This window comes from Ceraceosorus guamensis (genome assembly GCF_003144195.1).
Source record: "Ceraceosorus guamensis strain MCA 4658 unplaced genomic scaffold IE81scaffold_5, whole genome shotgun sequence".
Classification (NCBI taxonomy): Eukaryota; Fungi; Basidiomycota; class Exobasidiomycetes; order Ceraceosorales; family Ceraceosoraceae; genus Ceraceosorus; species Ceraceosorus guamensis.
In genome coordinates this window covers 503,368-529,800 of record NW_020290000.1, presented here as the reverse complement: position 1 = coordinate 529,800, position 26,433 = coordinate 503,368, and the positions used below count along the sequence as shown (strand labels likewise).

Sequence of the window (26,433 nt, the reverse complement as noted above, 5' to 3'; positions counted from 1 at the left end):
CGCACGAAACACTCTTGACTTTTCATCTATTTCCAAACTTGCTTGACTACATGGCGAGCTCTGAGCTTTTGCGTTCATGCTTGCGTGACTAAATAGAGCGCCGCGTGATCCCTCTCTCACTTTTCTGCCGACAACTCCTTCTCGATCCGAGCCTCTTCCTTCTGCCTTGCTTCTCGCTGTTGGCGCGTCGCGACTCGGGTGATGAACTTGCAGATCTCTTCGATGACGACGACCGGAGCGGAGAAATAGAAGACCGCTTTCATTTCTGCTTGGGTCAGAGCCTGGACGTGGAATAGGTCCTGCAGAACCGGCACCTACAGGCGGAGTGTTGCGCAAGGGAAGGCGCGCTTCCAGTCAGCGAAGAGCGTGGATGAGTCGCACTTCCACGCATTCGTGCCAACTCACGGCACAAATAAGATAGTGCAAGAACAGACTAAGCACAATGGCACCGATCAGGAAGGGATTAGAGAATGGACTGGTGACCAGAATAGAGTCCGCATCAGACAACGCATTGACGGCCTATCGAAGCAAAGGGAGTTAGGCGGTCAGCGCGCGCGAGGCGCTTTTGCGCAGAAGACAAGAGACGAGTACGTTTGGCGACTCACGTTGAGCATCTCGATCACGACCAGAATACTGAGCGAGATGGTCGAGGCAGCTCGAGATTCTTCGAATGGCTTGCAACCGATGGAGAACGTGCTGCACTGATGGAAGTGGGTCAACTCGTACCAGGAAACCTTGGGTCCATTCTCGTAGAAGAGGTACCACCAGGCGTAGCCGCCGCAAGTAGCAAACCCAATGTACAGACCCACAGCAAGCTGTCGCACAGGAGGGGGGCGAATTACGTCAGCACGACTGCCAGAAACATCGTGAATGATTGCTCGTACTCACCCATCTAGCGAACCCTGCAGGAGTCACCAGCGGATCGGAACGTCTTCTGGGCGGTACCGACATGATGCCCTTGTCAGGTGGGTTGAAGCTGAGCGCAGTGGCGGGCAGACCGTCGGTAACAAGGTTGACCCAAAGCAGCTGGACGGGGATCAAAGCTTCTGGCAAGCCGGTCAAGACGGTGATGAAGATGGAAGCCACTTCTCCGATGTTGGAGGAGATGAGGTATCGAATGAACGCGAGCGTGTTGTTGTAGATGGCTCTGCCTTCTTCGACGGCACTCTCAATCGTCGCGAAATTATCGTCTGCCAGAACCATGTCGGATGCCATTTGGGCGACTGCTGTGCCGCCCTTACCCATCGCGATACCGATGTCGGCCCTCTTCAGAGCAGGTGCGTCATTCACTCCGTCTCCAGTCATGGCAACGACGAGATTTTGTTGCTGGAGTAGCTCAACCAGCTTGCTCTTGTGATTGGGCTCTGTCCGAGAGAAGAGCGATGCGCGCAGCACAGCTCTACGCTTCTGATCCTCGCTCAGATCATCAAATTCCCTTCCCGTGTAGCTTTTGCCAGACAACTCTTCGTCTTGGCGGAAAATGCCGATTGATCGGCAAATTGCTTCCGCCGTTGCCTTGTTGTCTCCAGTAATGCAAATGACTCGAATGCCAGCAGCGCGGCAGCGAGCGATGGCGGTGCGGACCTCGGGTCTAGGAGGGTCCAGCATGCCGACCAGTCCAACGAATCGCATGCGCTGCTCAAATTTGACGTACTCTGCGGGCGAGTCGGAGCGGTAGGCGTTTGGGTCCAAGGGCGCATTCTCGACAGTTGCGAGAGCGAGCACACGAAGTCCTTGAGTGGCGTACGACCCAATGAGGTGGTCCAATTGAGCGCGCGACTTCTTGGTGAGCTTGACCTCTGATCCCCCCGATAGCAGAGCGGTCTCGCAGCGGTCCAAGACCGCCTCCGGAGCGCCCTTGACGAGTAATGCACCAGTGCCATCATCGCGTTTGACCAGCGTACTCATACTCTTCCTGTCGCGACCAAATTCAAGGGTCAAGATGCGACCCAGAGCTTTGGTGTACGTATCAGATACAGCGGTTGTGCGCTGCTGCGGAGAAAGACTCTCGATCTGCTGGTTGACCTTGCTGTCGTGCGAGCCGAGCTTCTCCACCAGCACTTTGAGACTTGCTTCTGTCGGCTGACCGACCGCTTGATAAGAGCCTTTCTCGAGTGCAATGTTCGCATCGTTGCAGACGGCGCAGACCTCAGCCAACGCGTTGATAGCACTTCCGGCCTTGTTGAGGGAGCGAACGCTACGTCCATTGGATGTGATCTCACCCTGGGGTGCAAAGCTGGTCCCCTCCACCTCGAATTCGGCAGCAGCATCTGCAGAGGAAAGTACCGCGAAGCGTGTGACGCTCATCTGATTAGTGGTCAGGGTTCCCGTCTTGTCCGAGCAAATGACATTGGTGGAGCCAAGCGTCTCAACGCTCGGCAAGTGGCGCACGATTGCATTCCTTTTTGCCATCTTTCGAGTGCCGAGAGCCAAGCAAGCGGTGATGACTGCCGCCAGGCCTTCAGGGATGGCAGCAACTGCAAGAGCTACTGCAATCTTGAAGTAGTAGATCGCGCCCTTGAAAGCGCCTCCGTGAGAGGGGTCGAAGAAGTGACGAACGTTGATGGCCCACACGAGGATGCAAATGATGGTGATGACCTTTGCCAGCTTGTCTCCAAAGTCGTCCAACTTCTCCTGCAGCGGCGTCTTCTCGTCCTCTTCTGCGCTGATTGCAGCATGAATATCGCCGATTGCCGTGGACGCGCCAGTCGCAAAGACGACGGCGGTGGCTGAGCCAGTGGCAATAGTCGTGCCGCTGAAGAGAATGTTCGTCATATCCTGCTTGACAGCTTTGGCATCTTTGACCGCGCCAAGCGACTTGTTCACGCTCACAGACTCGCCAGTCAGGATGGCTTGGTCCACGCGGAAGGAGGAAGAGGTGATCTTGACCAATCGGGCATCCGCAGGTACCTTGTCGCCAACATTGACAGTGATGACATCGCCTGGCACGACATCTGCAGCGCGGATGCGGGAAGCTGAGCCACCTCGAATAACGGTGGTGTAGTCTGGCGAGTACTCTTTGAGCGCTTCGATGGCCTGATCCGCATTCCTCTCTTGCACCACGCCCACAGTGGCGTTGGCGATCAGAATGAGGAAGATGACAGCTGGCTCCACGAGGGCAGCAATGACGCTCGAGTTCTCTTCCAGCTCCACGAGTGCAAGGACGAATGAGATGACGGCGGAAGCGAGAAGAATGATGACGAGCTGGTCCTTGAATTGCTCTAGGATAAGCTGCCAAAGCGGTGTGGGAGGCTCGTCTTCCAGCTCTGCGGAAGGGTGCGCCCAGTCATAGACATTCAGCTTGCGCGCATTCGCAACCGAGCAACCCAGCAGCATCGGCGGAGCCGCCGAGATCACACCATGCGCTCACCGTTGGATCCGTACTTTGTCCTGCGCTCCACCACCTGCGCTTCGCTCAAGCCCTTGGCAGCATCTACTTGCCAGTGAGCCAGCACCTGCTCCTCCGTCTTTGTCCAGGCAGCCTCCATCTCGAGCTCCAATGCTTCCTTCCAGAGAGCACAGAGCTTTGCTAATCAAGTCCTCGAAAAGTATCCGAAGCTGCGCCAAAGGCGAGCTGTTCAGAATGGTGTGGGGTGTACTCTGTGCAGTAAGTAGCTCTGTGGGGCTTGGCCAATCGTTGGCGTGAAATGAGGTCAGCTGGACGCGCAATGAGTTGGCGAGCTTGATCTTCGCCACCCTTGAACTGAGACCGTATTCGTGTGGACGGTGATGCCAGGTAGAGCGAGGTATCTTCAAGCGTGGATGCGATTTTGATGTTACGACAACAGATCAGGATCGGTGCGACAATCTGAAGATGAATAGTGAATGTGATGAAGCGCTCGGCATGGAAATTTCAGGAAGATCTGAGCTTCATCCTGCGCAAAGCACACACACACACACACACACACATCAGACGGCAGCACATCATGCATTCGTGATCAGCTCGCGCGGTGCAGCAGCTGCACGCAAAAAGGGCATCGCGCTCAAGCATGCATGCGCACCCCGGTAGAGACAGCACATGGCCTGTGTCCATCATCTCCTCCGCTCTGACAGTCGCGAGTCAAGCCTCCACGTTGTCTCAATTTGCATCTCGCTCAGCTTAATCTGCAGTCGCGAGTCACGGGTCACGAGTCGTGAGTGCTGATGCTGCTGGCCGTGCAGTCAAGAGTATGACTGCAACGCGCGGCATGCAGCGGCGGCGCAGCGCAGCGTCGGCGCTCGGCAAACGCTTGGCAAAACGCAGCATAGCATATATGCATTCAACTTACTCAGACTTCCTCACAGCAACTATGACTCCTCCTTCGCAAACTTCGCCGGCGGGGTTGCTCATACCGCTGACATTCAAGATTGGAATTCTTTGCCTCAAGCGCCAAGTTGTGACTCTCATGGGCTGTGCAAGGGTAATCGTGACCATGCAAGAGGTATAGAGCGACGAGCGTCTGTGGATTCACAAGTGCGCCGGCAAACAGGAATATCACACACAGCGCGCAGGGTAGAGAAGATTTTTGCAGCAAGCTTTTGCTCGAGCTCACGCTGAAACCGCTCGGAGCGGAATCGAATATCACCAATGACAGTCGAAGATGTAGCTCCCCTTAGCTTACGCACTGCTCGAAAACACGGACCATACTTCATACCATCAGTGCACCTGCCTCCTCTCAAGCACAGACCTCGAGGGTCGGTGCTCGCTCAAGCACTCTCACACCTCGCACTCGCCCTGCGTCTCGATGGACACGAAAATGTCCACGTCCCAATGCTCGAACGAGCAAGTGCAAAGAAAGCGGATGCGCTGGACAAGAGGGAGTTGACAGATCCTATACAAGCTCAAGCTCAGGAATCGCCGGTCCAATTTCAAGCAGCCGCGGAAGATCAGGAGACTTCGCAGGCGGAGAATCTCTTCGAGCTCAGGTACTCAAGGATCTGGCTTTCCGCTTTGGTCAAGACTGGACTAGCATGGGTCGACGATGACCCGACGCGAGCGGAAACCGCAGATGAAGATGTGACTGTGCTTTTGGACCGCGCAACGGAACTTTTGAGCGCCTGCGCAGGCAAAAGTGGTGAGCTTAGAAGATAAATTCTTCCTGAGCTCGCATCGCACAAATTGCTGATCAAAATTCCCGCGAATGACCAGCTTCCGGACCGATCTTTAGGATTTACCACTTCAACTCGCCCGTGGGAAGTCTAGCAGTCAAAATGCGCGACGGTACATTGACCGCTGATGCCTTGGGCTCGAGAACATGGGGCTCCGCACCCATTCTCGCGCAGCAGTTGATGAGCCCTTTCTGCAGGCTTGTCAACGAGAAAAAGCCCCCTGGCAAGACTTCTGCCATGCAAATTCTGGAACTTGGAGCTGGAACGGGTCTGGTCGGTCTTGCTATCGCTGCCCTCGTCCAACGCATGAAGCCCAATCTTCGCGCAAACGTTTGCCTGACAGACTTTCATCCTGACGTGCTCGAAAATCTTGCATTCAACGTCAGGCAGAATTTCTCAAGTGATCTCGCTGAGCCGGCCGGTCATTCAGTCCAAGGTCAAGTCAGTGTCGCACACTTGGACTGGTCTCAAGTGTCCAAGGAAGCAGCGCCAGACCAATCGCATAATTCGACTGACGATCATAGAGAGGCTTTGAGTGAGTAGCGTGGCGAATCGGAGAGGGAGAATTCAGCATGCTGATGGGGTTTCCGAATTTGCCGCGAAAGGTGCTCACCCACAGAACGACATGATTGTAGCCGCGGACTGCTGCTATGAACGGCATCACGCTGTGTGGCTACGAGCGACCGTAGAGCGATATCTCAGCAGAGAATACGTGCTCGGTAATGATCGCTGCAACGAAAACTCTCCGCTCGGAGCGCTTCACTTGCTCAACGCCATCCGCGCGACGCATTCATACGAAAGCCGAGCTATCGAAGAAGTCTTTCCTGCCGTTGCAGAGCCAACAAGAGGCCAGAATGACCAACTCGAGCGCACCTCCCTGCAGCTCCGTATTGTGAATCAGATGGATTTCGAAGGTTATGACGACTTTGGGCCACCTACGCTACGACTCGATGTGCCTCTTGACCATGCGCGGGTCTCAACCTCGGCCGAGCACACGTGTTGGGAGCAGCACTCTACAGCAGGCACTCGCACGCGATTTAGGTATCATCAAATTCGGTGGTGTCAAATTGCTGTGGAATGAATCAAATTCATCCAAATGGTCACGAAACACCGCGACCACGAACGCACAAATGGAGATGGATGGTGCTCCAGCGGCGCGTGAAGGCTAGCCAAGAGAGGAATAGAATGGCCTTATCACCTCCCCCGACAGGGCGAAGAGCAAAGTGTCAAAAGAGTCGAAGGAAAGGGCCTCTCTCGGCCCCGGGTCTTAGTCTCGAACACGTGGCCGAAGTCATCCTCAGGTGCAGACAAAAAATAGGGCGCCGCCGAATGGTCATGCTCACCCTCTGTCATGGTCGGATCCGCGAGATGTTGAGCACCTCTTGACAGGTTCGTCATTCCATGGGAGGATCTGCCTTCCCCCTTCAACCCACGAGCGGAAGGGACACTCGCAGGGCATTGGTGGAGCCCGTTTCAGCCTCCACGCATCTCCATCGCGGACTCGAACGATGGACTCGAACGTGGAGGGTTACCCTCGCACGCGTCGCGCTAATGTGGATAATTGGATTGCAACACAACCTCTACCACCTACGCTACGCGCTGGCACATCACCTTGTGCATATTGCATGCGAGGAGCAGTATATAAAGGGCTTTTTTTTCTGATTTTCTAGTGCAGCAGTCACTCTGGCAGTAACTCCTCATCTCATGATTGCACGCACACCCACAGCCAAGTGACCTTTGCGGCGTGATCGCAGCCGGCGCATTCCATTCAAGATTTTGGTTGCGCGACGAAAGACCTGTCAGCCGAGTTGGAGGAATGATGGATGGCTTCGCTAGGCGTTTCACTATCATGAAATGCCGCTCGGGACTTCACAGCGAGTTCTTGAGTGTGCTTTGGACAAATGGGGTGCCTATTCAACACTCGTCCAAACCAGTCGAGACTCGAGAGGCAATCTGAATCAAGAATCAAAAGCCAGTCGTTCATAGTTCTGGGTGGGGTGACCAAAGTCTTGTCCAAAGCCAAAAGAGGCTGTGCTCCACTGAGCTGACACAGAGCTCTGCTCTGTGAAGCCCCTCCAGAGTCCACATGCAGGAAGGCTCTGTGACCCCACCCACTTTGACCAACAACCTTTGAATAATAAGAAGGTGACACGGAAAGGAGCGAATTTGAATTGAGATTTTGAGGCACGTGACAATGACTACTCAACTTCAGATTTTGACTTAATTGAGATTCAAGAGTTCGTATCAAGATTTGAATATAATCCGTGTGATTGCATTTTTCAAGTGAATCGAAACATGAGCGGCAGCTTCTGATACGCGACGTTCAAAAGTGAATCACAATCAGAATTCTTGAATTAAGAATCATGAATGAAAGCGCCTTGAACAGCGTGCGAGCTGCTGCTGCCACTCACACCAGACTTTTGACTGCATGGAAATCACGATCGAATGATTGCCGAGCCTCCAAGTCAGTTAGTCGTGGCTAAGGCGTAGCCGGTGTGCGTATAATGGTGTGCGGTGCAGCTCTGCAAGCTGCTCGATCGCCCCCCCCCCCCCCCCCTCTCATCGACGAACGGCCCGAGCGCTTCCCCGCGTGCACAGCTTGTGATGCTGCTGCATGGGCATGGCTATACTCGTGACTGCATGTGCAGAAGGTGCGCGTCGCGAATCTTGATTACAAGCCCGCTCGCTTTAACGCGAGCCGCAAGAGCATCATGCTTATTTGTATACAGTGTGCTACATCCCGCCATCTCTGGAGAATGCATAAGGCGGAAGGCCTGCATGCGAGCAGCAGCAGCTGCTGCTGCTGTTGCATGAATGGCTTTAACGCCGGCGGCGATACACATGCGCGTAGTTCGAGGGGAAATGGCCAGCACGCAGCAGCGGCTAGGGGTTGCGGCGCTGCTCGCGAGCAGGGCTGCTGCTTGCACACGCGCGTGATGGCCGGGCCAGCAAGCAGCAGCGGTGCATCGCATACATATGCACCGCGGTCGCGCCAGTCACGAGTCTGAGCGCAATAGCAGGCAAGCGCGCGTTCGATCGCGATCGGCCATGCACCAGATCAGTCTCTGCGACGCACAAGAAGCAGCAAATTGGCCGCTGCTGCTGTGTGAGCAACTCAACACTCACACTTGACTTCATTCAGCCCCAGCAGCTACACACCTGCAGCCAGCTCGTTTGTGCGGCGAGTACAGCAAGCATGCGCATCTCTAAACTGCAGCTTCCACCCGCTTGGCTAATTGTATCTGCCAGCTTTCACCGGCCCGTCGGATGGCATTCGTGATTGCAAAGCCCTACAATCACGAATCACCAGTACGATCAGTCACGGGGCATTCTGGTCCTTGGTATATACGGTCAACAGATTTTGTCAGCAATCTTCGCTACTCATTCGCGTCGTCCATACCCCCTGCTCAAGAAACGTAGCGCCAGAAGAAGCTGTTGTTGCAGGCTTCGGGCCTCCTAGAGCTTATCTTCTCCTCCTCCTTCGAACAATCTTGAGGACTCTCCACCTAGCAGCGGACTACTAGCGATGTCCGGATTTGGCAATGGCGGCGTCCCAGGCGGTCTGGGCGGATCGGGCAGCATGGGGTCTCTGACGCCTTCTCGACGGGCGCCTCCCGTACCATCAGCACGCTCTCAGCACACAGATCCCTTCCTTCCGCCTCTATCGTCATACGGCGCGGGAAGCTCAGGCGTGGCAGGCGCAGGCGCAGGTGCGAGTCCCTCTGGCATGCCTATGGGTGCAGGAGGTGGCGCTGGAGGTGGTTCGTACACTGGACCTCTGAGACCAGCCGGACCAAGCGCCGTTGCTGGAAGTGGCGGCTCATCCTTCTCTGCTGGTACCGGTTGGAACGGCGGTGGTTCTGGCTTCGGGCCGGCTGGTCAACCTGGTGGAGGGATTGTGCGCAAGGGCTACGTCAGTGTCAAAGAGGATGGCATTCGAAGCTGGATCTGGAGCAAGCGCTGGCTTGCTCTGCGAGAACAGACGCTCACTTTCCACAAGAACGAGGTGAGATTCCGCGATCTGCATGGCACCGGTCTCATTGCGCCGCTTCTGACACTACGAGGATCTTGCTACTCAGACCACCTATCAAGCTGTCGCTCTCGTCTTCCTAAAGGAGATAACAAATGTGACGCGCACTGACCTGAAGCCCTACTGCATCGAAATTGAGACCAAAGACAAGACCTATTACCTTCAGCTCAAGAACGATGAAGAGCTCTACGGCTGGATGGACGACGTGTACTCGCGCAGCCCACTGATGGGTGTCAGCTCTCCCACCAACTTTGTGCACCAAGTTCACGTTGGTTTCGATCCCATCAGTGGTGCCTTTACGGGTCTGCCGGAGCAGTGGACTAGACTGCTCACCACATCAGCCATCACTAAGGAGGACTACGCCAAGAATCCCCAGGCAGTGCTTGATGTCCTCGAGTTCTACACTGACATTCAAAAGCGCGAGCGAGACGAATTCGGTCTTGGCACGCCCACCATGAACCTCCAACCCGGTGGTACAGGTGCCTCTAACATCTCCTCGCGTGATGCTCCGGCTGCGAGCCAAGCGCCAGGTCGCTTCCAAGGCACGGGCTTTGCGGGTAGTCAAGGCGCCTCACAGCTTTCTTCGGCATCATCGAAGCCCAGCTTGAACTCCAACAGCAGCTTTGGCAGCTCGTCCTCCGCCAACGGATATGGCAGCCGCAGCGGCGCAGCGGTGCCTTCCAGGCCTTCAACAGAGCGCGATGATAGACTCGCCGCACCGAGCGCCAACACCGGTCCGTCCTCGCGAGCAGCCAGTCCATCGGGCAACAGACCCGCGAATGCGCCCGCGCCAACGCCTCGCGAGCGCTCCAATACCGGCGCTAGCTCTGCGAACGATCTGGTGGCTAGTCGAAAGGCACCTGCTGCGCCGGGTCCAGCGCGGACTGGCGCAGCCAGCGGTGCACCTTCATCCTCGATCGCAGGGCAGTCAGCATCCTCCGGAGCCTCTGCAGCTGCCGCTGCAGCCGCCGAAAGAGAGCGCGAGCAGGAGCGAGAGCAAAGGCAGCGCGAGAAGGAGCGCGAAAGGGAACGCGAAAGAGAGCGCGAGCGCGAGCGCACACAAGAGAGCGGGACAGCTGCGCTTAACGTCAAGACGAAGGAGCTGAAGCTGAGCGAATCTGCTGCGTCGGCATCCTCAAAGGACGCGACCAAGGGCTCGACTGCTACTGCTAAGCCTGGGCCACCACCAGCAGCTTCTGCAGGCACGGCTACTGGCGTCAAGCCGTTGCAAACGAGCAAGAAGGCTGATGGTGGCAGCAAAAAGGAGAGCGAGCGCCGCATCAGTACCATGTCCGAGGCGCAAATCATGGAGAAGTTGCGACAGGTTGTGAATCCCGATGATCCCAACACGCTCTACTCCAAGATCAAGAAGGTCGGACAGGGGTGAGTCATAGAGCGTGTCGGTTGAGTTGGCTGATGTAGCTCTTTTGAAGAGCGCGACTGATGACGCTTCCTCACTCCCCACACATCTTCCAGTGCTTCTGGCTCCGTCTATGTTGCCAAGACCTTGGCGACCGGCCAGCGAGTAGCTATCAAAACGATGGACCTGTCCCACCAACCTCGCAAGGAGCTCATCGTGAACGAAATTCTAGTTATGAAGGAGTCGCAGCATCCCAACATTGTCAACTTCCTCGAATCGTATTTGGTCCGCAACAATGAGCTTTGGGTCATCATGGAGTTCATGGAGGGCGGGGCGCTTACTGACATCATTGACAACAATACGTTGGAAGAGGACCAGATTGCCGCTATCTCCTTCGAGGTCAGTCTTTGATGGAGTGACGTCGCTGGGGTCCTGATAGATGCTGAGCCGCAACCCGTTCCTCGCTACTCGCAGACGTGCAAAGGTCTTGAGCATCTGCACGCGCAGAGCATCATTCACCGAGACATCAAGTCTGACAATGTCCTGCTCAACTCTTCCGGCCAGGTCAAGATCAGTGAGTCGAAGTAGTAGGGTTGTGCTGTGACGAGATGCGCGCCAATCACGCTCACACACTTTGTTCCTGCCCGCGTCATCTCTAGCCGATTTCGGATTCTGCGCCAAGCTCACAGATCAAAAGAGCAAGCGCGCTACGATGGTCGGAACCCCTTACTGGATGGCGCCAGAGGTGGTCAAGCAGAAGGAGTATGGAGCCAAGGTTGATATCTGGTCGCTCGGCATCATGGCCATCGAGATGATCGAGAACGAGCCTCCGTACCTGGATGAGGAGCCATTGAAAGCGCTGTACCTCATCGCCACCAACGGCACACCTACGCTCAAGAAGCCTGAAAAGCTGAGCAAGGAATTGAAGGGATTCCTTGCCGTGTGCCTTTGTGCCGACGTCAAAAGCCGCGCTAGCGCAGACGAACTTCTGCAAGTGAGCAATATACTTTCGGTTCACCTTGCTGTCTTGGCTGGGTGCTTCATGCTGACCTTCTTGCTCCATTCGCCGCTCTCTTCCATCTGCTCCGCTCCTTCAGCACGAATTTTTGCGCAAGGCATGCCCACTTTCGTCCCTCGCGCCTCTGCTCCGCTTCCGCAATCGGAGCGACAAGTCATGAGATGATGCGCTCCTCATATTCTTTCCACGCTTTTACTCCAGGAACAGGAGTGCCCCTCTGCGCACCACTAGAAGCAGCAAGGGTCATCTTACCGCTATTCGCTCTCGGACTCCTCGTGTCTCTATGCGCGCGCGCTTCTGTGGGAAATTTGGTCATGATTTGCGCCACATTACGACCTGTCAAGACCTCGAATGATCATGCCTTGGACCCATACCTGCGCTTTCTGTTGCTGCATTGCGTAACTCAACCAAGTGACTATCGCGAAGCAATTTTCGTGTGGGTATTCGAGTGAATCTGCTCATCCGCTCTCGCTTCGCCTGCCCTCTCTCTACTCCTTTCTACTTGGCAGGCGTCTGTTGCCGCGCTTTCTATCCCTCAACAAGTACCGTTCACAAGGAAAGGCTCGCCGAGCGCGTATCATTTTGACAGACCAGGTCCAGCTCCTCTCTGAGAGTATCTTCGCGGTATCGCATCCGGATGTCCTGTAAGGGAATGGCGAGTTGGGCGGTTGCGATGCCGATGCATCATGAGCAAACGATACAGCCTCGGCACGCGCACGCGCACGCGCTGACAACTCACAGGGACATTGCTCTTCGCCATCGAATTACCGCTAGGACCGTACTTGTAAAAGTGGGTGCCCAACCAGTGCCTCTTGAGCTCCATCTCCCAGCCAGACTGCAGCACGCTATTTCGTGCCAGCTCGCACATGTCCGCCGGCGTCAATTTGTAGATTTGCGTCGCCACGCTGTACTCTTCCAAAAGCGGCTCCTTGGAAAGGTGGAATTGCAGGGGATCGTCCGTCGAGATGGAGACGTTCATGCCCATTCGCAAAAAGGACGGGAATGGGTTGCGTTCGTAAGATAGAAAGAGCGCGTTGTTGGACAAGGGCGACATGGCCATGCCCACTTGCTTCAGCTGTCAAACCAGTCGCGGTGCGGCGAGTGCGTTGAGCTGTCGGGGGGGACGCCATGCTCGCTTCGTTACTTTCTCGCCACTCACATAGTAGAGATACTGAAGTGCCGGAACCTTTCGAAGCAAGATCCCATGACTGATGGATTGCGACGTTAAGAAAGTGGCCGCCATGTGATCTGTGTCGCCAGCTTCGCCAGCATGCGGCCTTAATACAAGCGTGTCTGAGGACGCGCGGGCGTATGAACGACCATCAGCAAATGAGGCGCAAAACGTTGGGCTCCCGCATGACTTACTGAAGCCTCGCATCCGACGCCACTGATTCAGACTGCTCATATTCGCGTACATGTAGTACAGCCTGGAAGTGTCAAGTCGAACGTCAACCGATGGTCATGGAAACCACGCCACGCAGTGCGGGAACATATCGGCTCACCAGTAATTGTATGGTGGACTTTCTCTGTAGTCCCACAACTTGGGCACCGGGAATTTGCGGTGTACCCGCCGTTCCGGTTTACTCTCGTCATCCACCACGTCAAAGCCTACGACTCGCTGGAGGAAGATGTGCAGAGCGAGATGCGAGCTCGGGTTCTGTGTCACCTCGAACAAGGGGCGGAAGATGTCTGCGGGCGTAAGGAGGCAGGAGGCGGAATCTCGTGTCAGGAGAGCGCTTTGATATCTCAGTAGGAACAGGAGGACTTACTGTCCAACAGTTGCTCGAAATTCTGAATGGTGCCTTGGCCTCTGTACACCTCGTAGAGTCTCGGCACCTGAATAAGCCACCTTACGTTCGGGCTGAACAATTTGTTCTCCACGATCCACGTTGCAAGCTTGTCCCACTCGCTGACAGATCGTCCATAGATGCTCAGCCTGTACTCGGCCATCTGATACTTGCTCTGCTCCAAATCTTGCATCAGCTCCTTGGTGATCTCGGCCAAGTAACGACCTTGGATCAGATTATCCGTCTTCAGGAAAATCTCTCGCAGACGTGATTCTCCGATCGGATTATACTTCAAGTTAAATTTGTCGAAGCCTGCAGAGATTGCAGTGTGGCGGTCAGTGCATGGGTCACACAGCTTAGACAAGCAGAAATGAAGGTCCCGACACGGACTCACGATGGAAAGCATCCTGATGAGCGTGCATATCGAGCGTGTCGATGGACAAGTCGTACGCAGTCAAGTTCAAGCTCTCAAACACCTGCTGTAGTGTCAATTTGGCGCCATCCCTATAGATGACCACGTCCTGTGGTCGTGTCAAAAGTGCGCAAACGTCTTAGTGCGGATCAGTGATGGCATCAAAAAGGCGACTCGCGACTCACATCAGGATACCTCTTGATCTTGCTCTTGATGAAGCGCAAGAGATGCTTCTGATTCATGCTTGCGCTGTGATGAACATGCGTGTCCACTTTCCTCACGTTGTAGAAGTCTCTGCGAGGCGGTGCGAAACGATCCGATCAGCATCCAGGTCAGACCTTTCTCATCGTTCATGTTCACCTGTGAGGGACGGCCTTCATGGCCTTCAGCTCCTGCCCTTCGTTGAGCAAAAAGTACAGCTGCCACTTGTGTTCCAAATACTTGATGCGTCTCCAGCAAAAGCTCTTGACCGGTCCGTCCGAGATGACACCGAGCAAAAAGTCCAGATCTTTGAAATACTCCCTCGCAGTGGGTACGTTGAATAAATACTCGGGCTTGGTCTGCTGAGCCTCCGCTTGTGCTTTGTCCTCTCGGTTGCTCTTTTCCACGCACACTTGGAACACACCGCTAGAGTCCAATTCGAAATTGACTTCTTTACCATCAGTCAGGTGCCGGTCCGGGCATCTTACATCCTCTCGCCTGAATACACCCGGCTTGCCTCCAGTTCCTTCTAGCAATTGTTGTGCCGCTTTAGCATTTGCAGGACTGGCAGGAGGTTGCGCAGGAGGCAAAGGATTGACGCTGGTGTGTTGCGGTCTAGAGACAAAGGACGAAGCGGGTGCGGGATGAAAGTGCTCCCAGTGAGGACGGGGAGGGGCCGGATATATGCGCCAAGGTTTGCTAGGTACGCCTCCTTCTTCACTGCTCGTCTGTACGGACGCGCTACCATCGACGATGATGGATCTGGGTTGCCTTTCGCTATCATCTGCGCTTGCTTCATTCATTTTGGCGCCATCAACTCGGCTCTGTATTTGCTCGCAGTACTCTGCATCCCAGTTCTTCGGATTGTCTTCCAAGCAAGATTGCAGACTGACACTCATGTACTTTTCTCTGAGCTGCAGACATCTCTGCAACCTTGCATACAGGCTGCCGAGCTCGTTGCTCATGTCCGTATTGGAGCTAGGGAGACCAGCACCAGCACCAGCGCTTGTGCCGGAAGCTGAAGTAGATCCTAGGCCTGCCAGTGCAGCTGCAGCATCAGCAGGCGAAGATGCGTAACCTGCCGCTTGGCGTAGACGCTGCTCGGTACCATCTGCTACGGAGGCTGCAGGCTTCAAAGCTGCGATGGCATTATTAGCTGCCCGATACGATGAAGGAGTTGCCTGTCCAGCGCTTGCACCTGCTGTGCCTCTCGGCTGTTGCGCCGTGCTGGATGAGTCATCCTGTCCACCTGACATTCTGGGGTGCCCCACATCGGCCGTGAAGACATCCATCGAGCTTGTCCCAGAAGCTTGCCCTCCTTTCTCTCCCACATCAAGACCGGCGCCGCCGTTCGAGGCTGCAGAAAAGCTGTCGACTTCAGCCGCTCGCCCTTTATAGACCTGACTCTCCACTTCCAGCCTCTGTCTCTCGTCGGTCTCATCATAAAAGCTCTGCAAACTCCTCGATATGGGGGGAGTGGACAGATCCAGGGGGTTATCCTTGATGGACCTTCTTATGAATTGAGGACTTGCCCTACCAGAGTGGATAGGTGTGATCTCGGCGCTATTCTCCCCGCTAGAAAGTGAGGAGCGCAGAGCTTGTTCGCCCAGGGTAGAGGCGAAGGAGGAGCTTTGACTCGGATACGCCGGTCTGACTGGGGCGTCGCTGCTGCCAGAGCTGCCGTCGGAGATGCCGGATGCTCTTCCGTGCAGAGTGCCATTGTGCTGACCAGTGCGCGAGCTCGCAGTCTCGGGAGCAGACGAGTGCCCACTCATCCTCACAGCGCCGGGAGCCTAGATGGAGCCCAGAGGGACGAAGCTACACAGAGTCGAAAACTTCAAAAGTGTCGATTGCGGCTGGCTGATTGCAACTGGCGCGAGATGCTACGCCTTGTCAGCATCTCGCGCAACTCTCGATTGTTGGACTCGTGACTGGCACGGCACGCAAGTCGTCAGGAGCCGCGCGAGCACGAAGGACTTACCAAGATGTGGGATGGAGTCATGGATCCGCCGATCGAGATCCAGTGGGGCTGCCCGCCTAGACTGCGACTGGTGCTCGAGCGAGCAGCAGCCTTTGAGGTGACTTTGTCGGCGTTAAAACCTGGCAGGTGGCGGTCACAAAGCCCGAGTTGACAGGAGAGCAGTGCGCCTGACTTGCGACTCGACCCAGAATGTATGAGTGGCGAGTCTATGTAAGCTTTGACGACCGCACTTGCGGCTAGCGACTTCGCTCTGACCTTTTTTTCCCTCGCCTCCCACGCTCACCCTTCAACGGAGGGACTCACTCACTGCGAATCGAATCCCTTAATTCTGATTGCTGTGACTGCATCGGTGAGATTGTATGCGCTTATCCTCTGCGAACGAACGTAAATCGAGCGCGTGCAGCAGCAGCAGCAGCAGCAGCAGCAGATAGCATGCGGGCAATTAATTTTGCGTGCCTGCGCGGCGGAACGGAATCCGAGCCGCCCTCGATCCTGCTGCATGCTGAGAAGTTTAGCCGCGGACAAGTAATCTCACGACTCAAGACTCACTCACGACTCTGACTCCAAACTGCATGGCGCAAGCCGGCGGGCTGGAATCACCGTCACGTGTGTCGTCGAAGGTCGAAGCGGGTCCTGAAGTCTTGAGTCGAAAGTCACAGCAGGCATTTGTGCCTGGATCGCTGCTCAGACTCGAGACTTGACTTGAAGCTCTTGGACCTGGAAAGTCACTCCGCGAGCCTTGTCCTCTTCCTAACGCCCGCCCTCGCAAGCTGCAAAGCGAGCTCTCAGCACACGATGGCGTCCACCAGCACGAGGCCCGCGGCGCATGAGCAAACGCCATTGCTGAGAGATCACAGAGCACAAGAAGATGTCACAACGGCACAACCACCGCGGGAATCCGGAAGCAGCTCTGGTAGCGCAACACGCACGCAGCAGCAGCAGCAGCAGCGTCATCATCAGCAAGGCGATGTTCCATTCCCGCCATACCGAATCCTCTTGCCCATCCTCTTTGTCATTTGGGTGCCCGTCTTTGCAGCAGCGCTAGACAGCACCATCGTAGCTGTGCTAGTGTCCTCCATCGCCTCTTCTTTTGGCGCATCCGAGCGTTCCTCGTGGTTAGGCACATCCTACCTCTTATCAGTATGCTGCTTTGCCCCCATCTATGGTAGATTATGCGACATATTGGGAAGGAGGATCTCCATGCTACTCGGCTTGACGTTCTTCACCGTAGGAACGTTGGGGTGCGGACTCGCGGGAAGCATGAATGCGCTCATCGCCTTTAGAGCATTGGCAGGAGCTGGAGGGGGCGGATTGACAGTGGTGACGAGCACGGTGATGAGCGATGTCATACCTCTTCGCAGCAGAGGCTTGATGCAAGGTCTCACCAACATCATATTCGGTCTGGGAAGCGGACTGGGAGGACCGATTGGTGGATTGGCAAACGACAAGCTGGGTTGGAGAGCAGCTTTCAATCTTCAAGTTCCCATCCTCTGCCTCGCTCTCTTGACTTCCTTCCTCGTCGACTTTGATAAACACAGGCATTCGGTCAACATGTCACTGGCGACCACAGCAGCCGATGCGGACCAGCTCCAACAACTGTCACCGAGCCTCGCGTTCAAATTGCGCCAAATCGATTTCTTGGGCTCCTTCTTCCTCGTACTCTCTGTCGGATCCACGCTCTTTGCACTGAGCAGCCTAAGCGCGGAGGATCGCACGCTCAAAGATATGCAGGTATGGCTCGCTCTGGTGTTGGGCTCGCTCGGCAGCGTAGCATTCATCTTTGTGGAACATCGCATCGCGTCCAAACCCATCTTGCCTCTTCGTCTGCTCACGCAGAGAACAGCAGCGAGCGTATCTCTGACCAACTTTGCGCTGGCCATATCCTCCTTTGGCCTACTCTACAACTATCCTCTCTACTTTCAAGCGGTCAAGCTGCAATCAGCCTCTCAAGCAGGTCTTCACCAAATGCCGTACTCTGTCAGTCTGAGCATCAGCTCAGTCCTGGCTGGACTGTACATGCGTTGGAGAGGGGTGTATTGGATGTACAACTTGTTGAATGCTGCGTTGATGGTGGTGGGATCAGGCATCATTGCAGCCTTTACACCCAGCACGCCAGAATGGATCACCTGGGTGGCCATCGCGCCTCTGGGTTTCGGTACTTGTGGAGTGTTGACATGCACCCTCATTGCGCTCATCAACAGCGTCAGCAGGTCCGATATTGCAGTAGCCACAGGCATCTCTTACCTCTTCCGAACATCGGGTCAAGTCGTAGGCGTCGCGGTCTCGGGAGCAATCCTTCAATCCGTCCTGGCCAACGAGTTGAAAAGACGCATTCGAGGCCCACACTCTGCCCAGATCATCGATGCTATCAGGCACCAGTCCAGCATCATACCCACGCTAGAACCAGAGATCCGAGAACAAGCAAGAGAAGCCTACATGATCGCTTTGAGATCGGCTTTTGTCTTCATCCTAGGCGCAACTGTCGTTGTGCTGCTGGGCAGCTTTGCTATCGAAGATGTGCCACTCCCTGAGCATTCGAGCAAAGGAACGGACTCGAGCCAAGACGAAGAACTGGGAGCTTCACAAGAGCAACGACGAGATGACGCTGGTCGTTGATATCAGTGCTCGTCAATTATACATCCTTTTGCTATACCATCACCCACAAGTAAAATAGATTTGCAGCCGCGCTGTGCTGTCGTCTGAGGTCACACGCAACCCGTACTTCTGCTTCGATTCCGCATTCGATTGGGTGGATGACAGCGTTGTTACAATTACACGTGAATCGTTTGCGTGACACAGAACGTGTGTTCCTCATGGATGAGCAGATGCTGAGGAACGGGGCGCCGAATGGACGCGTCTTCCACCTGAGCGCGTAGAGCCTTCAGGCAGCTAACCACAACGTTGCGCATGATTCGCAAGACAGTGTCAACTATTCAGTCTTCCATCGACGATTCGCTAACCGCGAGAGAGGAGAGAGAGGGGCCTATACTCACAGCTTGGGCAGCAGCTAGCACGGATAATTCGTCCCCTGGTGCTGGCGCTTGGTCGTCCTTGACGATCGTCCAAGTAGGCGCACGGCGATGAGGTTTACGCGGCGCACTCTTGCTAGCCGGGCTTGCACTCTCATCTTTGCGCAGGTCGGTCGCGCGTGATTGGGCTTGCGCTTGCGATGGAGCTTTGCTATCGATCGTGCTTGTGCTTGCGCTTGCACCGCCCAGCATCTGCGTGCTTGCGTTGGTTGATGCGTGGTCCATTGCCGTGACCATAGGTCTTCCTGCTGCCTCCGCCGCTCGCCTGAACGAGCCGTCTGCACCTTCGTCATCGAGCGCATTTACGTAGCATCCCATCGCAAACGCTTCATGCGCCGCTCCGTTTCCAGAGCTCGTCTGTCGTTCCCTCGCGCCTGATCCTGTCCACGCATATCTATGATCCAGCAGCTGACCAATAACTTCGTACGCTTCGCACGTCGCAAACGGTGTGCCCGTTCTCGGGTCTCTGTAGACGGCTGGTAGGCCTGTAATTGGACAAGTGCTTTGACGAGGCCTGAGTGGTCGATTTCGAGCTGGCACAACGGGCAGAGCGTCCCATTGGCAATGATCGCCCAGCAAGAGTCGAAACTCGTCCACCCATGTGGACTCTTCCGGCAATCCCCGCAAGGAGAGCAGAGTGCGAGAGAACTTCTTGGTCGGCTGACCCGCCCTGTCAGCCGACTGTTCTGCCGTTTCATCTTTAGATGTGCCGGACACCTCTGCTGCCCGAGCCGCTCGATCTGCAAAGACAGGGTCCTGGGTCAGAGGCAGACGAAGCGCCGACAAGGCCGACGTATGATTTTCGCTCTTGCTAGATGCCATTGTTGGCTCGATGACGGTAATGGAGGGTGGCTGACCTTCCGCCATCGAGATGGAGTGCCATCTGACATACGGCCCTTCGATCGTCTTCGGTACTAGTCTCCTATCCCTAGCTCTCCTCTCTTCTTCCTGGTCCAAAAATTTTCTCAAAGATTCTCGATTCACATCTTCCACCTCCAGAGCTTGCGCAATCAACGCATCTTGCGTCAATCGTGCACGCTTGCGCGGCGCTTGTTTCACAGGCTGTGATGCCCTTTTAGCCTCTTCGCTCTTCAAGCGCTGCTGCACTTCAGCAGCTACCCGCATCGTGGCTCGACGATTGCTGGATCTTTGCGAGCCTGAAGCAGAAAGGCTTCGTGGGCCGTTGGACGATGGGCCACTCCCTTCTCCACCAGGAGGCACGGGCGCGAATGAGATGCGCTTGGAAGCCCTGGACTCGATTTGCCCTTCATCCTGCTGCTCGACCGACATCAAGGCGGACGGAGGAGGCTTACCGTTAGAAGGACGAAACGCGGCGATGGCAGGCGGCGCAGGTCTCGCCCTTGCTCGGCTTGATCCGACCTTCCCTTTGCTGGACTGTGAGAAGGATAAGGTCGAGCGTGGCATTGAGTTGGCTACTGCGCTTACTCTGCCACCCTCCTCCATTACGCCGTGGTTTTAGCCCACGAGTTTCCAAAGAGCGCGCTCACCTTGCTCCTCTTCGCAGCAGCATTCTCCTCCTCCAACAATTGTTTCTCCCCTTCCTCGTCATCTTCCGAGCCAGCATCCTCGTCAGAGCTCGACTTGTCGAAGTCTGAGTCTATAATGTCCACCTCATCCAACTTCTCCTCGAACTCTACATCATCTTCATTGCCCGAGAAGCCTTCCTCCTCCTCAAACTCCTGGTCCAGAAGCGCTCGCATGCTGAGGGCAACACCAAATGTCAGAGCTTGTAAGCTCACGAGTAGAAGCACGCAGCACCTTACACAGTGACTCACCGATTGCCCGCCGTGGAGCGCTTAGATCGTCCCGTTGCCAAAGCTTCGGGAAAGACCTGATCGCCTTCATCCTCGGAAGCGCTGGAGGCGCGAGGAATGCTGCGTGCCATCTTCCCTCCAACACGGGCGCACCTGAGCGAGGTGAGCGTGAGCGGGCTCGAACGGCCAGCAGAAGAGCACAGCAAGGGTCGGATTAGCGACGCTTGCTGTTCAAACGGACGACGACAGTCATGAGTCGAGAGCCGAGGTGAGATTGCGCCGAGGATACCTGAGAACGCCTGCTCTCAGATCGACTTGTCTTGAGTAGGCAAGTCGTTTGTTTGTCGAGGGTATATGAAACGCTCCTCGGAAACGATCGTCACGTGCATCGCTCACCGCACCTCGCACGGCCGCACGCACGCGCCCTCGCCGCCCTCAACAAGAAGGAGGTGCGCGTCATCATCTTTGCCTGCGGTTGTGTTGCGCACGCCAAGCTGCCCACTATACGCTTAACCAGCGACCAGCCCTCATGCCACCATCTCCCAGACTTGTAACTCAGACCAATCCCGAGCTGGTGACGCTCAAGGTCCGTCGAACAAGTACCCCGCGCGGAGTATCAATCGCTCGATACGAGCTGGAACAAGACTCCTCAGCGTAGCAGCACGCCCCCCGCACGCATATACACACATCCGCAAATGCCCAAGATGAGTTCAGCAGTCAGCGTAAAGGTTAAGCACAATGGCGTCGTGGTGAGTCAGAAGACGATGGAGGGGCAAGGGTGAGTGTTGTGCTATCCTGGTGCATATGCTCATCTACCTTTACGAGCGCTGCACACCACAGCATGATGTCACGCTGGACCCGAGCTCGCCCGCCTCGGCCTTCAAGGACGCCATCTACCAGAAGACTGGGGTGCCATTGGACAGACAGAAGGTCATGATCAAGGGCGGCATGCTCAAGGTCAGTTTCCAATTCAGTGATGTCGCCACATGCTTCCTTGGCGAGCAGGAATCGCTGATTTTCTGATGCGCTTCCACAGGACGATGCGGACATGACGAAATTGTCGGCAAAGCCGGTGAGTGCGAAGCTTCGCAAGGCTATCAAGGATATTGTGTTCGAGCATCACATGGTCATGCTGAGCTTTCGACCGCTCTTATCTGAATCATTTACGCAGGGACAGACGTTTATGCTGCTTGGCACCGCCGGACCGCTACCCTCAGCGCCAAAGATGAACATCACCTTCATCGAAGACATGGACGATTCTGAGTTGGCAAAGGCGGTGAGCGGTGACAGTGAAAGCGTGCGCGCCGTAGAGTCCACTTGCTCACCTCAGTGCTCTCCCCGTGCCTGTAGACGCGGACCAAGGCCGGTCTTACAAATCTTGGCAACACTTGCTATCTAAATTCGACCTTGCAAGTGCTGAGGGCGGTCCCCGAACTGCAATTGGCGCTCAACAAGTGAGTGGCGGGGGTTGGTCAATGCTGAGATCAAGGCTTATGCTCTTCATCCTTTGAAGCTTCGCACCGGGCATGGGAGGCGTCGATGGCGAATCAAATTTGACTGCTGCTTTGAGGGAGCTGTATAAAGCTATGGGCTCCACGACCGAAGCTTTTCCTCCCCTAGCTTTCTTGTCGGTCAGTCTTCTCGTCTTCTGCGGCTTTTTCTATGCCCACATAGGCCTGAAAAATCCTATCCGGAACCTCGAGCCTGTAGATTCTCCGACAAGTTGCTCCACAGTTCGCAGAGATGGCTCAATCATCGCAGCCTGGCATGGGCGGCGGCGGCTATGCTCAGCAGGACGCTGAAGAAGTATGGGTACGCATCCTGAATGCTCTGCAAGCTTCGCTAGGCGGCCTGCCCGCCTCATCTGCGGGGGGCTCCACCTCTGGTGGAAACACAAAATTCGTTGAGCAATTCATGACCGGCAGGATCACTGTCAAGTGAGTGCTTGGCGATACTTTGCCCAGGCGGAATGTGGACACTTGAGCTGCCGGCAGCGCAATTGCCGCGATTTGTCACTGACCCGCCTCACATCGCTCCTGACACGCATTGATAGACGGTCCACCGCTGAGGCAGCGTCTGAAGAGCCAACATACGGCGAGGAACCGTTCTCAGTGCTGCAATGCAACATCTCGTCAAGCACTAACGAAATGACTTCTGGAATCTTGGACGTGAGTTGATGCGCAACTTGACTCTGAAAGCTTGACCACGTACGTGCTCACTCGCTCGTCAATCTATCTCGCTACCCGTGCAGTCGTTGAACCAGCAGCTCGAGAAACATTCGGACACTTTGGGTCGCACAGCTGTGTATGACGAAGTACGTCGCGTTGATCGATTGCCAGCGTACCTCACCACCCACTTCGTGAGGTTCTACTGGAGGCGTGATATCAACAAGTACGTGGAAGAGGGCCGTTGAAATAAGCCACGTCGAAGCAACACTGATGATCTGCCCCGCTTGCGCGCAGGAAAACAAAAATCATGCGCAAGGTCAAATTCCCATTCGATTTGGATGTGACCCCTTTCCTCTCGGGCGCACTGAAAGAGAAGATCGCGCCTGCGCATGCGAAGATTTTGAGTGTAGAGAAGGACAGAGACGAGCGAGCAAAGAATCGGCGCAAAGCAAAAGCACAGAGAGAAAAGGACGTCAAGAGTGACGCAGCCAAGAATGCTGATCCAGCGTCCCTTGGCACTGCTACGAGCGGAGGAATCGACGCGCCCATCTCATCTGACCCTCGTGCGACGGACCAGACGGAGGAAAGGATGGGCAACGCTTCTAGTACAGGCGCCGTGGACGCCAAGTCCCAGCCCGGACAAGCGTTGTCGGACGAAGACGAAAGGGCGCTCAGAGCCAAAGAAGATGCGGATGTCAAGGCGAGCGTTCATCCCGATTTGGCCAAGGACACTGGATGTAACTACTCAGGCTTGTACGAGCTGGTCGGAGTGGTCACGCACAAAGGTGCGGCTGCCGATGCCGGACACTACATCAGCTGGGTCAGGAAGGATCTTGAGAGCGACGAGGAGGCGTTGCAACGAATCACGGAAAAGCCAGACGAGCAAGAATGGTACAAAGTGAGTGCGAGCTCGCAGTCGACATGCTCTTGCTTGGCAAGCAAAGATCGCTGCTGACTATAGTGATGAAAAAAGTTTGACGACGATAGAGTCTCCACGGTCAGCAAGGATAAGATCCGAGCGCTTGACGGTGGAGGCGAAGGTGAGTTCTGATCGAACTTAGGTGCGTGACTCAGATTACGACTGACGTGCGCGCGGATGACTGCCACGTGTCAATCTCAGACTCGGTGGCGTATATCCGTGAGTGAAGTAGCAGCTTTCTCAAACATTGCAGATGTAGCGATTTGCTGACTTTTTGACCTTGCAATACCACCAGTCCTTTATCGCTCCAAAAAGTGAGCGGCTCCAACCAAAAGCCAACGTTCACAGACCGCAACCTCAGAAGTCGCAATCTACAACGGTTGCGAACGCTCTGGAGGGTGAACATCAGACTCTCGACGCAGCGCATGCGACGAGATTGGGAGGCGCGAAAGCGATGTCTATCCACAATAGATGTTTATCACTCGCACGTGCATGCAGACCGCGTCTCGACGTCGATCTGTGCGAAGCTAGCCGATTGATTTCGTCAAGAAGACACTGGAAGCGTGTTGAGCGTGCATGAAACATGATGTGGAGGACAGGCAAGGGTCATGTTGATTGCGAGACGAACTCGGCGACCATCTAGCAGCTGTTGTTCAAGAGGACGTCTGATTGGGGAGTTCGGTGAGCCTCAGGCTATCGAATTCCGACGCTACTAGCATTGGCTCAGTGTGCTCACAATCTAGGCAAGACCCAAATTCTTGGCGTAAGATTGCATGCTAGTCTGTGTGTGACACTCGCTCAGAGGTGCTTTGGCACATCAAAGCAAGATGCAATCAAAGTTGATCTTGCAAGTCCAGAGGATGTTTGGCAGCGGGCCTTGGACGAAGGGTCTCGACGTTGGGGCCTCTCCTTTGATGTCTCTGTTGCGCCCGTACGCTCCGTGACACTCCCTATTGAAACACGAGACAGTGGATCGTTGCGCTCATGCGTCAGCTCAGTCATGAGCGCCTACTTTACGATGCAAGTAACCCGAGTGTACACGTGGCAAGAGTCAACACTCACTCGATGCTTGCCGTGCCGCACGTAGCTGACCAGCCAAAGGGCGCTGGGAGCGAAGAATCGATCACGGTCACAGTAGGTGGATCCACTCCATTGTTGCACTGCACATTGTCAACGCTCGCAATTTCCTGCCCGTCGCGAAGGATTTGAACGGTTAGAGGGTGGATCGTGGGCAGATCTCCGGTGGTGGTGCTGAAGGAGTGGGCAGTTCCCACTGCTTGGCATTGATCAGAAGCGCGCTCTTTGACCGTGGCGCCTTGCGCGAGCGTCGCGACGAGAGCCAGGACGAGCAGGATGGGTGAGAACATCTTGTGAAAGAGCATGGCGATGAGAGTCTGGATTGGAATCGACGAGTGCGCGAGGCGAAAGCGTTGCTGAGGGTCGTTGCTCCAATATTGTGAGAAGGCCCTGAACAAGTGCTCTCTTATATGCAAGAAGGGTCGTCCTTTGAGGACCTCACATCAGTGCATGGAGGAATCCCAGTCCGTACAGCCATCGGCCAGAACCTTAAGACGCTCGGGTAGCCGACTACTCGGGCAACGAAGCGTACTGGCCCCACGCCGGCGCTACTTTCAAGTTCAGAAAAGCAACGTCGACACAAGGACCATTTCGATTCAATTGCCAGCAGGATGCAGGCTTTGCTCGGTGACTTTATGCCGTTCGCCCGTCGCCTGACCCCGCTGTTCGGACTACAGCCCGTAACAGCAGCCAAGGCTTATTACGATCTAGCTCGAAACCGAGCTGGCAGAGTCTCTCGATCGGGGGCCGAGCTGAAGTGAGTTTGCATGCATGCTCGGCGCCTCACGGCAAGGGCAATTGCAGGTCTTGCTGGATGCTGGCACGCCGAAGCATCACCATCATTCGTGAGTGTACATATCTATGATACGAGCCCGCGGCCGGTGTGGCGGGCTTGAGCGCATCACTCATCGTGATTTGCCAATCACGAATGTGAATATGGACATACGGGCCAGGTCTCCGCCAGAAGTCCAAATAATTTGGGGCACCTCATCAAGCCGGTCTTAATTACAACAAGCGACCGCATGGCTGTGCTAAGACGCAGCAGGCAGGTACGCGTTTCAGCCCTGTAGACACAGCATCACTCACTCCCACTCTGACCTGTCCTATATATATGCGTTTCGCCGTCGTCGGCGCCTACCTACCGTATGCCGAGATGTGCCGCGCCAATCTCTTTGCTCTTTCGCCACTTATCGACGTTCAAGATTCACAGATTCTCTGCGGTCGTCGAAGCGGCGATGATGCATGCTTGCGCGCCTACACCTTTCCACATGTGCAAATCTGAATACATGAGCAACGGCCACATGTGCGAAAAGGCAACATGCACGCATCCATCAGTACGCGATTGACCGCGGTCAACGATTAGTGATTCGCGATACAACAGTCTTCGAGGAGAACCGGACATGGCGGCATCACGCAAAGGAGTCGGCGGCCTTTGATTGATGAGCCTCAAAGCAAAACGTCGAAGATTCGGAAGCGAAGAGCGACGAGTCGTGAGTGTCCCGCTTGACGTACGACGGAATGGCTGCCTCTTCTTGTTGTGGGACATCGACGCAGAATCAACAATGAGCAACTCCTGACTCATGACCCG

General features: G+C 55.3%; 9 protein-coding genes across 9 annotated transcripts; 4 read left to right on the top strand and 5 right to left on the bottom strand.

Annotated features, from left to right (window-relative positions):
- On the bottom strand, window positions 1-3,833 carry IE81DRAFT_320269 (calcium ATPase). Its single transcript, XM_025512968.1, has 5 exons — window positions 3,371-3,833; window positions 889-3,266; window positions 606-815; window positions 406-519; window positions 1-314 (listed from the first exon to the last, which is right to left on the bottom strand). The coding sequence occupies exons 1-5, from the start codon at window positions 3,486-3,488 to the stop codon at window positions 117-119; spliced, it is 3,018 nt and encodes a 1,005-aa protein (XP_025372667.1). The 5' UTR covers window positions 3,489-3,833; the 3' UTR covers window positions 1-116.
- Window positions 3,834-4,219: 386 nt separating this feature from the next.
- On the top strand, window positions 4,220-6,226 carry IE81DRAFT_193247 (hypothetical protein). Its single transcript, XM_025510813.1, has 3 exons — window positions 4,220-5,054; window positions 5,129-5,623; window positions 5,694-6,226. The coding sequence occupies exons 1-3, from the start codon at window positions 4,568-4,570 to the stop codon at window positions 6,167-6,169; spliced, it is 1,458 nt and encodes a 485-aa protein (XP_025372666.1). The 5' UTR covers window positions 4,220-4,567; the 3' UTR covers window positions 6,170-6,226.
- Window positions 6,227-6,581, bottom strand: IE81DRAFT_193240 (hypothetical protein). The gene has a single exon (XM_025510812.1). The coding sequence runs from the start codon at window positions 6,484-6,486 to the stop codon at window positions 6,283-6,285; it is 204 nt and encodes a 67-aa protein (XP_025372665.1). The 5' UTR covers window positions 6,487-6,581; the 3' UTR covers window positions 6,227-6,282.
- Window positions 6,582-8,130: 1,549 nt separating this feature from the next.
- Window positions 8,131-11,868, top strand: IE81DRAFT_364136 (Pkinase-domain-containing protein). The gene is made up of 6 exons (XM_025516835.1): window positions 8,131-9,094; window positions 9,168-10,501; window positions 10,595-10,877; window positions 10,953-11,052; window positions 11,138-11,472; window positions 11,576-11,868. The coding sequence occupies exons 1-6, from the start codon at window positions 8,615-8,617 to the stop codon at window positions 11,654-11,656; spliced, it is 2,613 nt and encodes an 870-aa protein (XP_025372664.1). The 5' UTR covers window positions 8,131-8,614; the 3' UTR covers window positions 11,657-11,868.
- Window positions 11,869-12,045: 177 nt separating this feature from the next.
- On the bottom strand, window positions 12,046-15,671 carry IE81DRAFT_344805 (AMP deaminase; the record flags this gene model as incomplete). The annotated part of the gene is made up of 9 exons (XM_025515848.1): window positions 12,046-12,138; window positions 12,236-12,571; window positions 12,656-12,789; window positions 12,862-12,923; window positions 12,999-13,185; window positions 13,266-13,595; window positions 13,678-13,804; window positions 13,881-13,989; window positions 14,056-15,671. The coding sequence occupies 9 exons, from the start codon at window positions 15,669-15,671 to the stop codon at window positions 12,046-12,048; spliced, it is 2,994 nt and encodes a 997-aa protein (XP_025372663.1).
- An 895-nt stretch (window positions 15,672-16,566) lies between these two features.
- Window positions 16,567-18,594, top strand: IE81DRAFT_320263 (MFS general substrate transporter). Its single transcript, XM_025512967.1, has one exon. It carries the CDS (start codon window positions 16,673-16,675, stop codon window positions 18,491-18,493), a length of 1,821 nt encoding a protein of 606 aa, XP_025372662.1. The 5' UTR covers window positions 16,567-16,672; the 3' UTR covers window positions 18,494-18,594.
- IE81DRAFT_364133 (YL1-domain-containing protein) lies at window positions 18,560-20,973 on the bottom strand. Its single transcript, XM_025516834.1, has 4 exons — window positions 20,703-20,973; window positions 20,415-20,628; window positions 18,871-20,301; window positions 18,560-18,766 (listed from the first exon to the last, which is right to left on the bottom strand). The coding sequence occupies exons 1-4, from the start codon at window positions 20,810-20,812 to the stop codon at window positions 18,689-18,691; spliced, it is 1,833 nt and encodes a 610-aa protein (XP_025372661.1). The 5' UTR covers window positions 20,813-20,973; the 3' UTR covers window positions 18,560-18,688.
- A 197-nt stretch (window positions 20,974-21,170) lies between these two features.
- IE81DRAFT_320261 (cysteine proteinase) lies at window positions 21,171-24,254 on the top strand. Its single transcript, XM_025512966.1, has 13 exons — window positions 21,171-21,430; window positions 21,522-21,638; window positions 21,718-21,753; window positions 21,853-21,957; window positions 22,032-22,135; window positions 22,195-22,312; window positions 22,392-22,618; window positions 22,735-22,849; window positions 22,933-23,072; window positions 23,144-23,747; window positions 23,823-23,889; window positions 23,970-23,987; window positions 24,064-24,254. Exons 1-13 carry the CDS (start codon window positions 21,377-21,379, stop codon window positions 24,084-24,086), a joined length of 1,728 nt encoding a protein of 575 aa, XP_025372660.1. The 5' UTR covers window positions 21,171-21,376; the 3' UTR covers window positions 24,087-24,254.
- Window positions 24,255-24,585: 331 nt separating this feature from the next.
- On the bottom strand, window positions 24,586-25,204 carry IE81DRAFT_339420 (hypothetical protein; the record flags this gene model as incomplete). The annotated part of the gene is made up of 2 exons (XM_025515575.1): window positions 24,831-25,204; window positions 24,586-24,718 (listed from the first exon to the last, which is right to left on the bottom strand). Exons 1-2 carry the CDS (start codon window positions 25,148-25,150, stop codon window positions 24,586-24,588), a joined length of 453 nt encoding a protein of 150 aa, XP_025372659.1. The 5' UTR covers window positions 25,151-25,204.
- Between the last annotated feature and the right edge of the window lie 1,229 nt (window positions 25,205-26,433).

What these genes read in the sequence shown, in the direction of transcription:
- IE81DRAFT_364136 (XM_025516835.1), top strand. Translation starts at nt 8,615, where the DNA reads ATGTCCGGATTTGGCAATGGCGGCGTCCCAGGCGGTCTGGGCGGATCG. An exon ending in TCACTTTCCACAAGAACGAG is followed by an intron (nt 9,095 to 9,167) that starts GTGAGATTCCGC and finishes CTTGCTACTCAG; the next exon opens with ACCACCTATCAAGCTGTCGC. An exon ending in TTGCCGCTATCTCCTTCGAG is followed by an intron (nt 10,878 to 10,952) that starts GTCAGTCTTTGA and finishes CGCTACTCGCAG; the next exon opens with ACGTGCAAAGGTCTTGAGCA.
- IE81DRAFT_193240 (XM_025510812.1), bottom strand. Translation starts at nt 6,486, where the DNA reads ATGACGAACCTGTCAAGAGGTGCTCAACATCTCGCGGATCCGACCATG.
- IE81DRAFT_193247 (XM_025510813.1), top strand. Translation starts at nt 4,568, where the DNA reads ATGACAGTCGAAGATGTAGCTCCCCTTAGCTTACGCACTGCTCGAAAA. An exon ending in CGCCTGCGCAGGCAAAAGTG is followed by an intron (nt 5,055 to 5,128) that starts GTGAGCTTAGAA and finishes GCGAATGACCAG; the next exon opens with CTTCCGGACCGATCTTTAGG. An exon ending in CGATCATAGAGAGGCTTTGA is followed by an intron (nt 5,624 to 5,693) that starts GTGAGTAGCGTG and finishes TTGCCGCGAAAG; the next exon opens with GTGCTCACCCACAGAACGAC.
- IE81DRAFT_364133 (XM_025516834.1), bottom strand. Translation starts at nt 20,812, where the DNA reads ATGGCACGCAGCATTCCTCGCGCCTCCAGCGCTTCCGAGGATGAAGGC. An exon ending in CGCTCCACGGCGGGCAATCG is followed by an intron (nt 20,629 to 20,702) that starts GTGAGTCACTGT and finishes TGTTGCCCTCAG; the next exon opens with CATGCGAGCGCTTCTGGACC. An exon ending in TGCTAGCTGCTGCCCAAGCT is followed by an intron (nt 18,767 to 18,870) that starts GTGAGTATAGGC and finishes CGTTGTGGTTAG; the next exon opens with CTGCCTGAAGGCTCTACGCG.
- IE81DRAFT_320263 (XM_025512967.1), top strand. Translation starts at nt 16,673, where the DNA reads ATGGCGTCCACCAGCACGAGGCCCGCGGCGCATGAGCAAACGCCATTG.
- IE81DRAFT_320261 (XM_025512966.1), top strand. Translation starts at nt 21,377, where the DNA reads ATGCCCAAGATGAGTTCAGCAGTCAGCGTAAAGGTTAAGCACAATGGC. An exon ending in CGAAATTGTCGGCAAAGCCG is followed by an intron (nt 21,754 to 21,852) that starts GTGAGTGCGAAG and finishes TCATTTACGCAG; the next exon opens with GGACAGACGTTTATGCTGCT. An exon ending in CTGCAATTGGCGCTCAACAA is followed by an intron (nt 22,136 to 22,194) that starts GTGAGTGGCGGG and finishes CATCCTTTGAAG; the next exon opens with CTTCGCACCGGGCATGGGAG.
- IE81DRAFT_320269 (XM_025512968.1), bottom strand. Translation starts at nt 3,488, where the DNA reads ATGGAGGCTGCCTGGACAAAGACGGAGGAGCAGGTGCTGGCTCACTGG. An exon ending in GACAAAGTACGGATCCAACG is followed by an intron (nt 3,267 to 3,370) that starts GTGAGCGCATGG and finishes ACCCTTCCGCAG; the next exon opens with AGCTGGAAGACGAGCCTCCC. An exon ending in CTGCAGGGTTCGCTAGATGG is followed by an intron (nt 816 to 888) that starts GTGAGTACGAGC and finishes CCTGTGCGACAG; the next exon opens with CTTGCTGTGGGTCTGTACAT.